At 40.4% G+C, this 13,691-nt stretch overlaps 2 protein-coding genes across 3 annotated transcripts in view; one reads left to right on the plus strand and one right to left on the minus strand.

Moving 5' to 3' along the window:
* Positions 1–2,094: 2,094 nt before the first annotated feature.
* Positions 2,095–12,564, minus strand: Morf4l2 (mortality factor 4 like 2). 2 transcript variants are annotated; one of them, XM_042688163.1, is made up of 5 exons: positions 12,445–12,564; positions 11,078–11,170; positions 5,452–5,501; positions 4,111–4,216; positions 2,095–3,119 (listed from the first exon to the last, which is right to left on the minus strand). In XM_042688163.1, exon 5 carries the CDS (start codon positions 3,093–3,095, stop codon positions 2,229–2,231), a length of 867 nt encoding a protein of 288 aa, XP_042544097.1. In that variant the 5' UTR covers positions 3,096–3,119; positions 4,111–4,216; positions 5,452–5,501; positions 11,078–11,170; positions 12,445–12,564; the 3' UTR covers positions 2,095–2,228. The 2 variants fall into 2 exon arrangements, with proteins under 2 accessions (XP_042544097.1, XP_042544096.1); XM_042688162.1 differs by lacking the exon at positions 5,452–5,501.
* Positions 12,565–13,000: 436 nt separating this feature from the next.
* Positions 13,001–13,691, plus strand: part of Plp1 (proteolipid protein 1) — a 114,983-nt gene continuing 114,292 nt past the window's right edge. The window contains exon 1 of the mRNA XM_042688197.1: positions 13,001–13,153. The gene's annotated coding sequence lies outside the window, so the exon portion shown is untranslated. The remainder of the gene's footprint in view (positions 13,154–13,691) is intronic.

A 13,691-nucleotide genomic window follows, 5' to 3' on the forward strand; every position in this document is an offset into this window, starting at 1 on the left:
TGCTGGCCCTTGGTAACTAAGAATGGGACTGACTGCATATAAAAAGTTTTAGAGAGATAGCTGTTAAAATGAGGTCACTGGGGTAGGTCCTAATCCAACAATGGGTCCTAATCAGTAGATTAGGATACTGCCAATTGTTGAGGGAGGCTGAAGAAAAAGGAGGTGCTGGTATACAAGCAAGGCCTTAAAGAAACCAACTCTTCCAATACCTTGATCTGACTAATAGCTTGTAGAACTGTGTGAAAATGAATTCCTACTGTTTAAGTCACCTGGACGGCAGCACTTTTGTTATGATCACTTAGACTGACAAAGAACTTGTCCTCAATTCTACCCCTCTGATAACAACTTGGTTAAAATTATTACAAACTCTTATCAAGAAGGGTGCTGACTGGTGGCTCACATCTGTAATCCTAGCTACCCAGGAAGCTGAGATAGAAGGATCACAGTTCAAATCCAGCCCAGACAGAAAAGTCCACAAAACTTTTTTTTTGGTCGGTTGTGGAGCTTGAACCTTGGGCCTAGGAGCTGTCCCTCAGCTCTTCAGCTCAAAGCTAGTGCTCTACCACTTGCGCCACTTCCAGTTTTCTGAGTGGTTCATTGGAGATAAGAGTCTCACGGGCTTTTCTGCTTGGGCTGGCTTTGAGCTATGATCCTTAGATCTCAGCCTCCTGGATAGCTAGGATTACAGGCATGAGCCGCAGGCGCCAGCTCCACAAAACCTCTTTTGAAAAAGCTAGTAAGCAAGAGTGCAATGCTGAGTTCAGGCCTAGTAGCAACACACACACACACACACACACACACACACACACACACACACACACTCCTCAAATAATGCTGAGCACCAGTCTTACAAGGACCCTGGTTAATCCTATAGGATTATTCATGACTCTTGAGGGAGGGAGGGAGTTCTAGGTTTTGAACTGAGTCACATTTGCTAGGCACTTTACCACTTGAGCCACACTCCCCTAGACTTTATTATTTCTATATTTGTTCCAAAGTTTTTGCAATAACCATGGAATACTTTACTTGCTAAAGACATGAAAGAGTCATAAAAAGACTTGACTGGGAAATATCAATGCTAACACAGATATCTAAGCACCCAACACCATCTCCTTCACCTTAGGATTCCCAACACTGCATCCAAGGGATTATAGAGAACATTATATCTGTGCTGTCACCAAGGAAATCTGCTATTCTTGGCCAAGAATCTACACGTATTTCTGATAGATATAATAGACAAGGTGGCTTCCCATGTTTTCTTGTGTGAGAAAGGGCAAGAAGCCCCATGGTAAGTACACGGTACTATTAAGAGTAACCATTAAATGTGCCATTATGCCAGCCAGTCATGGGGTAAGGAAAAAAAAAAACCTGGCTGGTATAAGCATAGTAGCAATCCATCACAAGAAAATTACAATGAGAGGGGAAGAGGGCAGTAAATAATAAAAGAGGAAAACGGCTTGACAGATCATAGTGCTGGCTGCCACACCTGCCCACACCTAACTCCCCTTTTACTTGGGGGTTAGAATTCCTCAGTGATACCACTTAAGATTTTCATTAGGCTGTTAGGTTTGATGGCATCAGTGACATTAATGGCACACTGCAAAATCTCTTGCTTTGAATTTTAGAAACAAATTTTATTTAAGATCTGAAATACAACTCCTAAAATACCAAGTTTTTCAGAAAACCATAGCTACACAATAATGCATTGTGTCTATCATGTTATAACGTGCATTAGTCGCAAGTACAGTCATTAAACCACCATCCTTCAACAATTTCAGCAAAGATAGAACGCCAAGGGGATAACATAGATGGATTTGCACTGGATGGGTTGTTTTACTTCAAGCACCATAAACAAAGAACACAAATGCAAGGGTTTTCAGGTATATACATGAGTTGAACCTTTGGCACTAAGAATCAGGGCGTTTTATCACATAGCATTAACACATATTAGAAAATTTTGTAGTGTCAAAGGGATAGAACCACCAGCAGTCAAGCAATGTTGTCAACTAGGCAATAAAATGTTCTACTGAATGTTTCTTCATCTAATTACTGTATACACTGGTAGCAACTTTGAAATAAAGGAGCATGTACTCCTTTTGTTTACATCAGAAAACAAATAAAAACATAAGCCCTGTTATACATTAACAATTTTAAGGAACATCAATTTTACAAGGAAAGACTAAGTATCGTTTACATATACTAAACATCAACCAGTGGTGACAAAGCCTTCACAGGGCTTTGCGGTGATAATCGGCAGATGCAACCTTATAATCACTGGTGGTAAAGAGAGAGGCAAAATTCTTGGCCAGATATTTTAAAAAATCATGCAGATAGCCAAGCAATAATGCAAGGCTCTTTTCATCAAGGGGAGTATAGGCCAACATTGCTCCAATTCTAACAAATAATCGCAACAGGTGTGGTGCCCCATAAACCTGTGACATAGGAGCATCAGGATAAGCCAACAGAATTTCAGCATACTGAGGCCTCTCAAATTTATAGAGCAGCTGAGTGCCCAACATCACGTTAAAATATTCTTTTATACCTCCCACAATTTCGTTAACAGCATATTCCTTATTATCGACATTGCCCTGTGATTTCTTACAATTGGCATACTCTTCTAAAATGGCATCCACATTCTTCTTAGCAGGCAGTTGAAATAGCTGCTTCTGTCGAGTTACCAGATCCCAGTCCTCAACGAGCCACGGCTTTAATTCTTCTGGAATCTTCACCTTAACTTCCATTTTATTCTTGAACGCCTCTTCGGTCTCAACGGTAGCATCAGCTCGGGCCCTTTTCTTTCGTGGGGGCTGGGGAGCTTCGCTGGTACTGCCACCATCACTGTTTCCAGGAGACTTCTGCTTGCTCTTTCTTGTTTTCCGCACTGATCCAGAAGGGGGGTTCTCTGCAGAACGCCCCCCCCATCTTCCTGGGAGAGCAGGCTCAAGATTCTTTGGCTGCGGGCCAGTGGTCTTCTTCCCAGAGGCAGCACCTCTCATCTTACTTCTTTGCATACTGCCTCTAGCCGGCTTTTTAAAATTTTCTTCTTCAGGGGATTGTTCCGCAGGAGGCTGTGGTCCCTGCTTTCTGGAACTCATTCAACCCTGTTTTTATTCCAACCACTGTAATAATATAAAGTATTTTACTTGACTATTTTCTATGGTGACCTTTAGTATGTTTCATAAAGTCCCATCAGAATACATTAGCTTTCAGGTAGTTTGGACTTCAAAGTATATTTCAAGACCATTTTCAAGTGAAGTTCTGCTTCTTCCCTGTCTCTGATCCTCACTACCACCTGTTACTCTTACCCACTCAACTACTTAGCAGACATGCCCAGTTTTTTTATGCCACTCAATAGACACACATTTAATTCTCAGGAAAGAATAAATTAAGTGGGAAAGAAATGAAGAATAATTTGAAAGAAATGATTTAATTTAGTTGATCAGAGGCAACAAAGTAACAATGAAAGTATGTTTACAGAGTCTAGGTAGGGACTGAACAAAGGTAATGACCATGAATACAAACTGAAGAACACAGAACTTACTTAGGAACATAGTAACTGAAGGAGAGGAAGGAATCAGTGGGGGCCCTGCACTTCCAATTCTGGGTAACTAATGAATAAAAACACCAATTTTTAAGGGTTGGATTGAAATCAGCAGAAAATGGAAGAAGAGAAGCAATTCATCCACCCATCCATCTACTCCATCACTCAATCATCTACTACCGCATATCTGCTTCTGGACAAATGCTATGGTAGGTGCCTGCAATTTAACCTCCAAAGTGGCAAGTACAAGAACTGTTACAGACACAAAACATTTTGGAGCAAAAAAGAAATAAGTAAATTATTCAGGGTGAATGGAGGCAGAAGTTCACCTATGGGATTCTAAAAAAGCCTAAGAAGGAGGGTAACTAAAGAGAAAGACAAATGAAACAAAAATAGTAAAAGCGATAGGAATAGAAGAATGCTATTTTGAAAGCCTAAGTAGTTGAAGGTTTCAAGGAAAATAGATTAACTGCAACCAGTGAAAAATGTAGCAGGGAGGACTAGTAAGAGGATACAAAAAGCCTCATGATTCTCATGGTGTGCCACAGAAAATAATTCCTCTGACTTACATAATCTTGGTTGTTTCTCTTCAATGAACTCCTAATGATTTCTCGAATGGAATTTTACAGATTTTCTCCGATGTTCTGGGAGTAGGGATGAATTGAGGGACAAGACCTAGAAAGGAAAGCATGTATCTGCAATGAATATAAACTCCAAGATATGTATGCTCTCCACCTTTGTTTGGTTTATATATGGCCAATTTATCCCTAGGCATCATAGGCTCTTGTAAGAACATTATAAATGTGATGTGACAGAACTACTAGTACAGTAGTACCTTGTAAGAATGATTGCACATGTGAATGTAAATGCAAAGATGTTCATACATATGCACACTACAAGTACATTCAAATAAGTAGAGGTTCATGTACTAATATGGAAAGATGTTCAGTATGCCATTAGGTAAATTGTCAGGTTACATAATACTATGCTCAAAAGTGCCCCAAGAGACACAGTACAGATAAAATCTTCAGCAAAGTTATAAATAGTATCATCTCATTTGCTTCAAGCAGATAAGCCTAAGTGTATAGAATATGAGCCTATTAAAATTAATCTCTGAGAAAGGGATGGTGACAGATCAGTTTTAAGTCAGGCTCCTTGTGTAACAAAATAACCCAAAGAAGACATGGGCAAGCTGGGTGCCAGTGGCTGAAGCCTAGCTACTCAGGAGGCTGAGATCTGAGCATCACAGTTCAAAATCATCCTGGGCAGAAAAATCCATGAGATTTTTTTTTTTAAATGCAGTTGTACTAATGTCTTTTTATGTATTTATTTTGGATCCAGTTGTGGGGCCTGAACTCTGGTCCTGGGTGCTGTCCCTCAGCTCTTCATCTCAAGGCTAGTGCTCTACCACTTGAGCCACAGAGCCACTTCTGGCTTTTTTCTTTTTGCTTATGTGGTGCTGAGGATTCAAACCCAGGGCCTCAGGCATGCAAGGCAAGCGCTCTACCACTGAGACACCTTCCCAGCCCCTCCATGAGATTCTTAACTCCAGTTAACCACTCAAAATGCTGAAGTAGAGCTGCAGTTCAAAGTGGTAGTTTGCTAGCCTTGAGCAAAAGAACTCAGGACTGTGCCCAGGCTCTGAGTTCAAGTCCTTGACCAAACCCCCACCTCCCGCTCTCAGAGAAGCCCCAAGGGAGGGGAAAAAAGGAGCTGGCACTGGTGGCTCAAGCCTGTAATCCTAGCATTCAGAAGGCTAAGGTGTTGAGGACTATGGTGTGAAGCCATCCCAGGCAGAAAGTTATTTTGTCTCCAAAATAACTAGCAAAAGGCAAGGTTGGAGAGGTGGGTTAAGTGGTATCAGTGGAGCATGCAAGTCAAGTGAGAGTGTGAGGCTCAAACCCCAGTACCTCAAAAAAAGGGGGTGGAATTCACCATGATCATCATCAGGACACAGTATCTGTTAACAAGCAAAACCCAGGAAACTTATCTTAGGTCCCACATAGTGCAGACACACCAAACAGAGGGACGGGAATTAAAATATCGCCTAAAGATGGCTTGATACTTCCCACTGATCTGTGACCTTTCTTCATTAAAAAATGTTACCATTACATCACTTTTTTTTGGCAGTCATGGGGCTTGAACTTTGGGACTAGGCACTGTCCCACAGCTCTTCAGCTCAAGGCACCACTTTGAGCCACAGTGCCACTTCTGGTTTTCTGGTGGTTAATTGGATGTAAGAATCTTACAGATTTTCCTGCCTAGGCTGGCTTTGAACCACAATCAATCCTCAGATCTCAGGCTCCTGAGTAGCTAGGATTACAAGTGTGAACCACCAGCATCCAGCTTACATCACTTTCTTGATCTAAGTATTTCCTAAATGTTTTATCTATCTTCCTTATGCAACGACACTATTCATTTGTATTTGCCTCAGGCCTTATGCTATGCCTATCATTTGTAGCACCATTTTGCCCCTAGTGGATGTACAAAAAAAGGGAGTGTGATTTCACACATGAATATTGGGCTATAAACTAGGATGACCATTCACTATTTTTCCATCTAATCTTAGGCTAGCCTGAGCTAGAAAGTATATAAGCCTATGTGCTGCAGTGTTTTGCCTTTTTTTTTGGCTGAAAGCTAGTGCTTGAGCCACATTCTACTTGTGATTTTTGTGGTGGTTAATTGGAATTTCATGGCCTTTCTTGCATAGGCGATCCTCAGATCTCAGCCTCCTGAGTAGCTAGGCTTGAGCCACTTTCTGGAATTATTCTGTAGTAATACTTTATGTAAACATGTCTCATCTCATTTCCTGTTATTCCTTTAAGGCTCCAAAAAAGCATTTACTGGGTTGAAGTGTAATACATTTAAAGACCTTAAATGTTTTCAAATTACTTCCTCTCTCAAAAAGTCCTACCAACATGCCTGTATAATATTTATTATACCCCATCCTACCCAGCACTAGAAAATCTCCATTTTATTAAAAAAAATTTGTGGTAATGGTGCTTAAATCCAGGACTGTGAGCTTGCCAATAGGTACTCTATCACCTTGAGCCATGCCTCCATCCCCTTTGCGGTCTTTATTTTTAAGTGAGAGCTCATTTGTAATTAGGCTGGACTGGAAAACAATCCTATTTTTGCTTCTCATGTATATGAGGTGACAGTCAGCTACCACCATACATAACTTTTCTCAGTGTGGACATGTGAGTCTCCTGAGTCTTTTGCCTAGGCTGACTTGAAACTGCCTTACAATAGCTAGAATTAGTCATGATCCACCACGCCTGACTTCCCATTTTCTATTTGGTGACTTAAGGATAAAACCCAGACTTCTACCACTTAGCCACTTCTCTAACCACAAATGACTTTAAAATAATCATTAAAAAATGTGCTAATTGGATAAGAAAAATGTGTCCTGTGATTCAGTTAACATTAAAAAAGACATACTTTTATTCATGGTTTTCTTTTGCATTAGTGTCCACAGATTCTTTTGAACCCAGTATTGGTTTAGACTGTTAGGATTATTCAAATTCTCAGCCTTATAGATGATGTGGACATTGTCTCACCAACTCTTCATCAGAATTACTTTTTAAAATATATACATATCTTCAATTCAGCTGATGTAGTCATATAAGTATCATTGATCTATACCAGCCTCAAACATGTTTATAGAAATTTTTTTTGTTATTTTTGTTGATCTAAGTTAATTTGAACTTGTGAGATATTGAGCATCTTTTAAATATTCACTGGGCATACACTTTTTACATGAAAAAAAATTACAGGTGTCAGCCCCCAGGTCTGGCTTACATATTTTTATTGCCTCTCCCCTTTCTAAATAAGTTGCTTAGTGTTTCTCATTGATTTCTAACAGTCTCATGATTTTCGGTTAATTGAAAATATTCTAGTCAGGGGCTGGTGGTTCACATCTGTAACCCTGGCTACTCAGGAAGCTGAGTTCCAAGGATCACAATTTGAAGCCAGCCTGGGCAGGAAAGTCCATAAGACTGTATTTTCAATTAACCACCAGAAAACTACAAGTGGCCCTGTGGCTCTACTGCTAAGAGTGCTAGCCTTGAGCAAAAAAACTAAGGGACAGGGCCCAGGCCTTGAATTCAAGCCCCAAAACTGACATAAAGAAAATCTAGCTGGGCATTGATGGCTCTCATCTCTACTCCTAGCTATTCAGGAGCCTGAAATCTGAGGATCATGGTTTGAAGCCAGCCTGGGCAGGTAAAGTCTGTGATACTCCAATCTCCAGTTTACGCACCAAAATAGCCAAAATTGGAGCTGTGGCTCAAGTGGTAGAGCACTAGCCTTGGGCACCAAAGCTCAGGAAAAGTCCCCATGCCCTGAGTTCCAAGTCCCAAAACACACACACACACACACACACACACACACACACACACACACACACGCTTAATATCTTATTATCACACTTCCTGTAGTACATATTTCAACATTACAGGTAAACCTGTCAATCTTTTCCTTTGTGAGCTTTGGCTTTATGTAATGCTTAAGGAAAATGCTTCCAAACTAAACTTGTACAGATGATTTCTTGGCATTTTGTAATTTTCCCTAAACTTGTAATAATCATTCCCTAACATTAATTATATGGAAAATTAAGCTTTCTTCCTTTTTTTTAGTGCCAGTCCTGAGGCTTGAACTCAGGGCCTGGGGACTGTCCCTGAGCTTTTGTGTTCAAGATAAGTACTCTAGCACTTTGAGCCACAGCTGCATTTCTGGCTTTTTGATAGGTAAGAGTCTTATGGATTTTTCTGCCCAGGCTGGTTTTGAACTGCAATCCTCAGGAGGATTACAGAAATGAGCCACCAGTGCATAGCCCTAATAATTTTCTGATTACCTAACTTGAAAACATTGTCACTACTTATATGCTAGAAATATCACAATTGGATCACAGTGGCATGTGATTTATCATTCGTTTATCAGGTTAAAACCACAAGCAATGCTATAGAATAACACCTACAAATGAGTACCAAGTATGTTTGATGCAGTATTATTTGAAGTCATGAAAGGCAACCTAAAAGGCTATCAACAGTGCTTTCGCAAAATATGCTAATTAAGACTGTCACTGTGGGAGAAAGTTAGAATGGCTATAAAGCTATTAAAAACAATTTAAAGGCCGGGCACCGGTGGCTCACACCTGTAATCCTAGCTACTCAGGAGGCTGAGATCTGAGGATCATGGTTCAAAGCCAGCCCGGGGAAGGAAAGTCCGTGAGACTCTATCTCCAATAAACCACTAGAAAACCGGAAGTGGCGCTGTGGCTCAAGCGGTAGAGTGCTCGCCTTGAGCTGAAGAGCCCAGGGACAGCTCTCAAGCCCAGAGTTCAAACCCCATGACCAACCAAAATAAATAAATAAATAAATAAAAACAATTGAAGTAAAATCAGCTGATCGCTATCCATAACACTGTATTTGTACAAAGAAAAACACAAAACAGTATTTTATATATTTCCATGTAGATTTCTTAGAAAGGTATGTGGTTTGGTGATCTAAATGGAAATAGAGAAAACTGCTGAGTAACTCTAACAGGGTAAGACAATTAGGGGTAGTGAGAAAAAGGAAATGGAACCTATTCCATAATAATTTATTTTGTATGTACTGCTACTGGGAATTGAAGGGCTTCAGGTTCTCACTTGGCTTTTTTCTGTTCCTTGCTGGGGCTCTACTGCTTGAGCTACAACTACACTTACTGTCTTTTAATTCTTACATCTTGGCCTCCTCTGTAGCTAGGATTAAAGGCATGAACCATGAAGCCTGCCTATAATAGCTAAGTTTTAACAAAAAAATTATATTGATATTATGGATTACACCATTACTACTTCTTTTGGTTATACTGGAGTTTGGAACTCAGGGTCTTGTGCTTGGTAGGCAGGTATCCTAGCACTTGAGTCATGACCACATCCCATGATTATTTTTGTACAGGTCCTGGGGCTTGAAATCAGGATGTGGGCACTGTTGCCGAGCTTTTTTCCTCAAGGCCAGTGCTCTAACACTTAACCACACCTCTACTTCTGGCTTTTTGGTAGTTAATTGGAATTAAAGAGTCTCATATGAGCTTTCTTGTCCAGGATGGCTCCAAATCTTAGATCCTCAGAACTCAGCCTCCTGAGTAGCTAGGATTTTAGGTGTAAGCCACCAGTGCCAGTTACAGTTTGTTTTGGTACTTTGGAACTCGGGCTGCACACTGCTGCTTGGCTTTTTTTGCTCAAGGCTGGTGCTCTATCACTTGAACCACACATCGACTTCTGGCTTTTTGGGGGTTAGAGGTATACTATTGTGGATTTTTTTTCTGCCAAGAATGGCTTAAAACCATAATCGTCACATCTCAGCTTCTTGAGTATCTAGGATTACATGTGTGGCCCACCAGTGCCCAGCAGATTACACAAATTTTAATGAGAATACATATAAACTCACTGACTTTTATTCATGGACATCACATATACCCTTATATGCTAATCATCATTACAAGCTATATGCTTTAGAGGCATACCATGGAATTCAGACTAGTTTCATTCTCTAGTTCTAGGGTTCTGCCCACCTTCAGAGATTTAGGTGAAGGTATTTTTCATCTTTGCCCTTAATAATTTTCTAAACGATCTCATGTAAACAGGGGTTTTGTGCCTACCCATCAAATGTACTTTTTCCTACCAGGGAAGTGCTATCTTTTGCGATCTAGTTTGCAGAAGTATGAGAAATAAAGGAAAATGAAGGAGCTTTCCTTCAGTTCTTCATGGTCTAGAACAGGTCATCCGGAAATCAGATTCTAAATGTAAACATCTTTTGTGTACACGTGCCACAAAGGTGTGATGAACAACTCTTACAGCTTGATGAAATAAAATTTTAAATGTACCAATTACATTTATATCATTTTCTCTTGAATCCTGAAACATTAAAATTTTTTAGTTTGAATAGAGGAGGGATGACATAAAAACTGTTAGCAGACTAAATATAATTTTTTAGGTAAAATTAGAACTCCTGGAAGCACCCTCATATGCAAATATAATTCATTTCAAGTAGTAACTGCTGCTTCTGGAAAATGAGAGAAACCAACAATATTAATTTTTTTTGCAAAAATGGGATATCCACTGTAAAGCATTAAGTACAAATGTGTAAGACAGTATAAGTCAAGAGTAATAAAGACATAATTATTTAAAAAAAAGCAAATACTTCTATGAGGAAATGTAGGGAGAGTATAAGTATTCTGCCCAGGATTCAGATCTATCTATCATGTTCTTGCAACTACCAAATTATGGATGCATATGTGAAATCTCAAAGAAAAACCATTATTTAAATTTTTAGGACCACTATAAGGCACCAATTTTATTATCTTTTATTAATAAGATTGTATAGCCTTCATGTTATCTATTTTCTTTACTTGTGGCAGCAATTGACTTAGCTCCATCCTTTCCTCCTCAGAATTTAAGTCTTTCCCAAACAATCAATCTCCAAAATATTCCTGGACATTTAGGAATGATATATGATATTTTGTTACAGAACTGAGGCAGGCAAGGGCACTTACCAAGAATTCTGCAATCAGGGAAAGGATTCTGCAATCAGGATCAGACCTCCTGATTTTTATTGTATAGCAAACTTAAGCTTTGATGAGGATGGCCTAGAAGATCAAACAAAGGGACAGAAAAGGATATAGAAAGATGAGGCGATCGTTTGCTTTTCCATCATTTAAGGCAATTTCATTACACAAAGACACCAAAGCTGGTAAGTTTTTTTTTCCTTTCTTGTTAAATTTTCAAATTTAGTTGAGTTTAAAAAATCTAATTGCTTAATATATTTTTTTAAACTAAAGACAATTCTAAATGGATAAAAATGCAAAAGGAATTGTATTACAAACCCACAAGAATCCATCATCCAGTTTCAACAATTACCAACTGAAGGCCATCTTGTTTCATCTGTAGCCCCACCCACCACTCCCCCACGGACTTTTTAAGCTCGCGGAATAAACGATTTCTGTTATTATGAAAAATTTCAAATACGAAGGAAAACCGATTAATACAAGGGACACTACCTACCTTTCAATTTAAACGACTGTTAATTTAGAAACCCAATTTTGTCTCATTCATGCCCCTCCGATTTTCCCCATCGTTTAAATTATTTTGAAGCAAATCCTAGTCATCTACGTATTTTGAAGCCAATCGCAGACATTGTTCAACACGCACGCATTTTATACATATTCACAAAATAACCACAATACCACTATAATCATCTAAAAAAACAATTCAATTTCTTAAAAAAATAAATATCGAATCTGCGTTCTTTTTTCTGATTAACCCCAACATATTTTTTACAATTGATGCGTCCAACCAGGATCCAAACAAGGCCTACTGATTGCATGTGATTCATTTCCAGCTCGCTTTCATTCTCCATTGCCCCCTTTTAACTTTTTAATATAAGAAAATTCAAATCCCCGCTTTTTTGAAGCAATTAGCAAATTATTTCGTCGGTAACGATTAGTGTATGCTTTTTATCTTTAATTTCTCCTAGAGAAATGGCTGATGTGAAGAAAAAGCACTATAATGAACGAATTTACGTAATTCGTAATTTTTCTCATTTGGCTACGTGAATATAATGTGCCTTCAGTAACAATAGCTCACATCTTTAAAAGCCAGACTTCACACTAAATCTTTTCCGCACTATTCTACAGTATACCTCTCTGAGCACACGTCTCTGAGGTAGATACTATTATTATCACCATTTTACAAACATGGAAACCGAGACAGAAACAACAGAAGCCTTGCCCAAGCTGGGCGTTGGCGAACGGTAATGTAAATCCAACTCGGTAAGATATCTTAAAGCCACTAGCTAATCTTGTCTTTATACGCGACAAAAGGAGGAAATTATCGACCCTTTCTTCCCACCCCACACCGAAACCTGAACCGAAGATCCAGTTCTTCTCAGCAGCAGACGAGTGGCCACCGCCGTTTCTCCAGCCGCCATACTAAAGCCAGGTTTCTCTGGCAACTAAATATACACACGCAGACACGTCACCGGGAAGGCGGGCTCATGCCCTTTAACCAATCACAATCGTCTTGTCTGAGTTTTAGAATGTTCCATAAGCAAATGATTGGACCATGACCCTCACGTTAATAGTGACGTTTCGCCGCAGTAAAGGTGGGGGTAGTAGACTGCTTCTTCACGGTGAAGGCCTAAAACAAACCAATCATCTTCCTCCTTTGTGCGGACTCTAGCCAATGACCGTCTCTCTCTTAGGCTGTTAGCCCGCCCTCCAAGATCGTGACAGCATTTAGGTCAGGAAGCTATAGGGCAGCGTGTTCACGTGGCTTAGTTACACGACCCAGAGTTCCTCTGACCATACTTTTTTTTTTTTCTTCCTTCCCCCCCCCCCCACCTCTTCTGCACGGAGGCATTGTGGGTTTGTGATCCCCCTCCCCGCCCACTGGGAAAGGAAGTGTCTACGTGGCCTGCGGAAATAGGATAGACGGAAATGAGCTAAGGTTCCCGCGAGTGGGGAAGAGCGAGGTCAAACCTAGGGCCACGCCCCCAAGCCTGTTGCGCAACTTAGGGACCAGGAAAAAAAAAAGGCGCAATGGAGGTTTTGAAGTGTGTTCGAGTGGGGGTGGTGAGTGCCGCGGCCTCCTGCCGTTAAGGGTTTGAGTTACATTCAGGGGCGAGCTCGCTTAGCCACGGGGTCGGTTGTAATTGCGCGCCAGCCCTCGTGACGCTGGAAGCGGTGGGTGTGCGCAGGCGTACGCCCCTGGCCCTGGGTGGGGAGAACGGTGAAGTGTGCGTGGGTGAGCCGCTTTATCCATGTTGGTGGTTTTCTACTTTTGTAGACGTTTGCAGAGTGTTTTAACGGAAAAGAAAATTAAGTAAGGTGACAATATCAGAAGAAAAATGGACTTTTATTAGATGTAGCTCAGCCATCTCTACCGATTTAAACTCGCGAAATTCATTTTGATAGCACATTTTTACCTCTGTTCATATCATGTTCTAAAGTACAGCCCTGCTGAGGTTAAAAGCCAAATCCAACATCAAAGGTCCGGTTCTTTCAAGCTCTCTCAGTATCCTTCCGCTTCCTAGCCACCTGTCCCCTCCCCCTGTTCCCCGCCCCCGCCTGCCCCGGGTTTCTTCCCTTCCTTTCCCGCTCAGATCTAGGT

This window comes from Dipodomys spectabilis, unplaced genomic scaffold, assembly GCF_019054845.1.
Source record: "Dipodomys spectabilis isolate Male_0828 unplaced genomic scaffold, ASM1905484v1 ptg000113l, whole genome shotgun sequence".
In the NCBI taxonomy this organism is placed as follows: domain Eukaryota; kingdom Metazoa; phylum Chordata; class Mammalia; order Rodentia; family Heteromyidae; genus Dipodomys; species Dipodomys spectabilis.

What these genes read in the sequence shown, in the direction of transcription:
- Morf4l2 (XM_042688162.1), bottom strand. Translation starts at nt 3,095, where the DNA reads ATGAGTTCCAGAAAGCAGGGACCACAGCCTCCTGCGGAACAATCCCCT.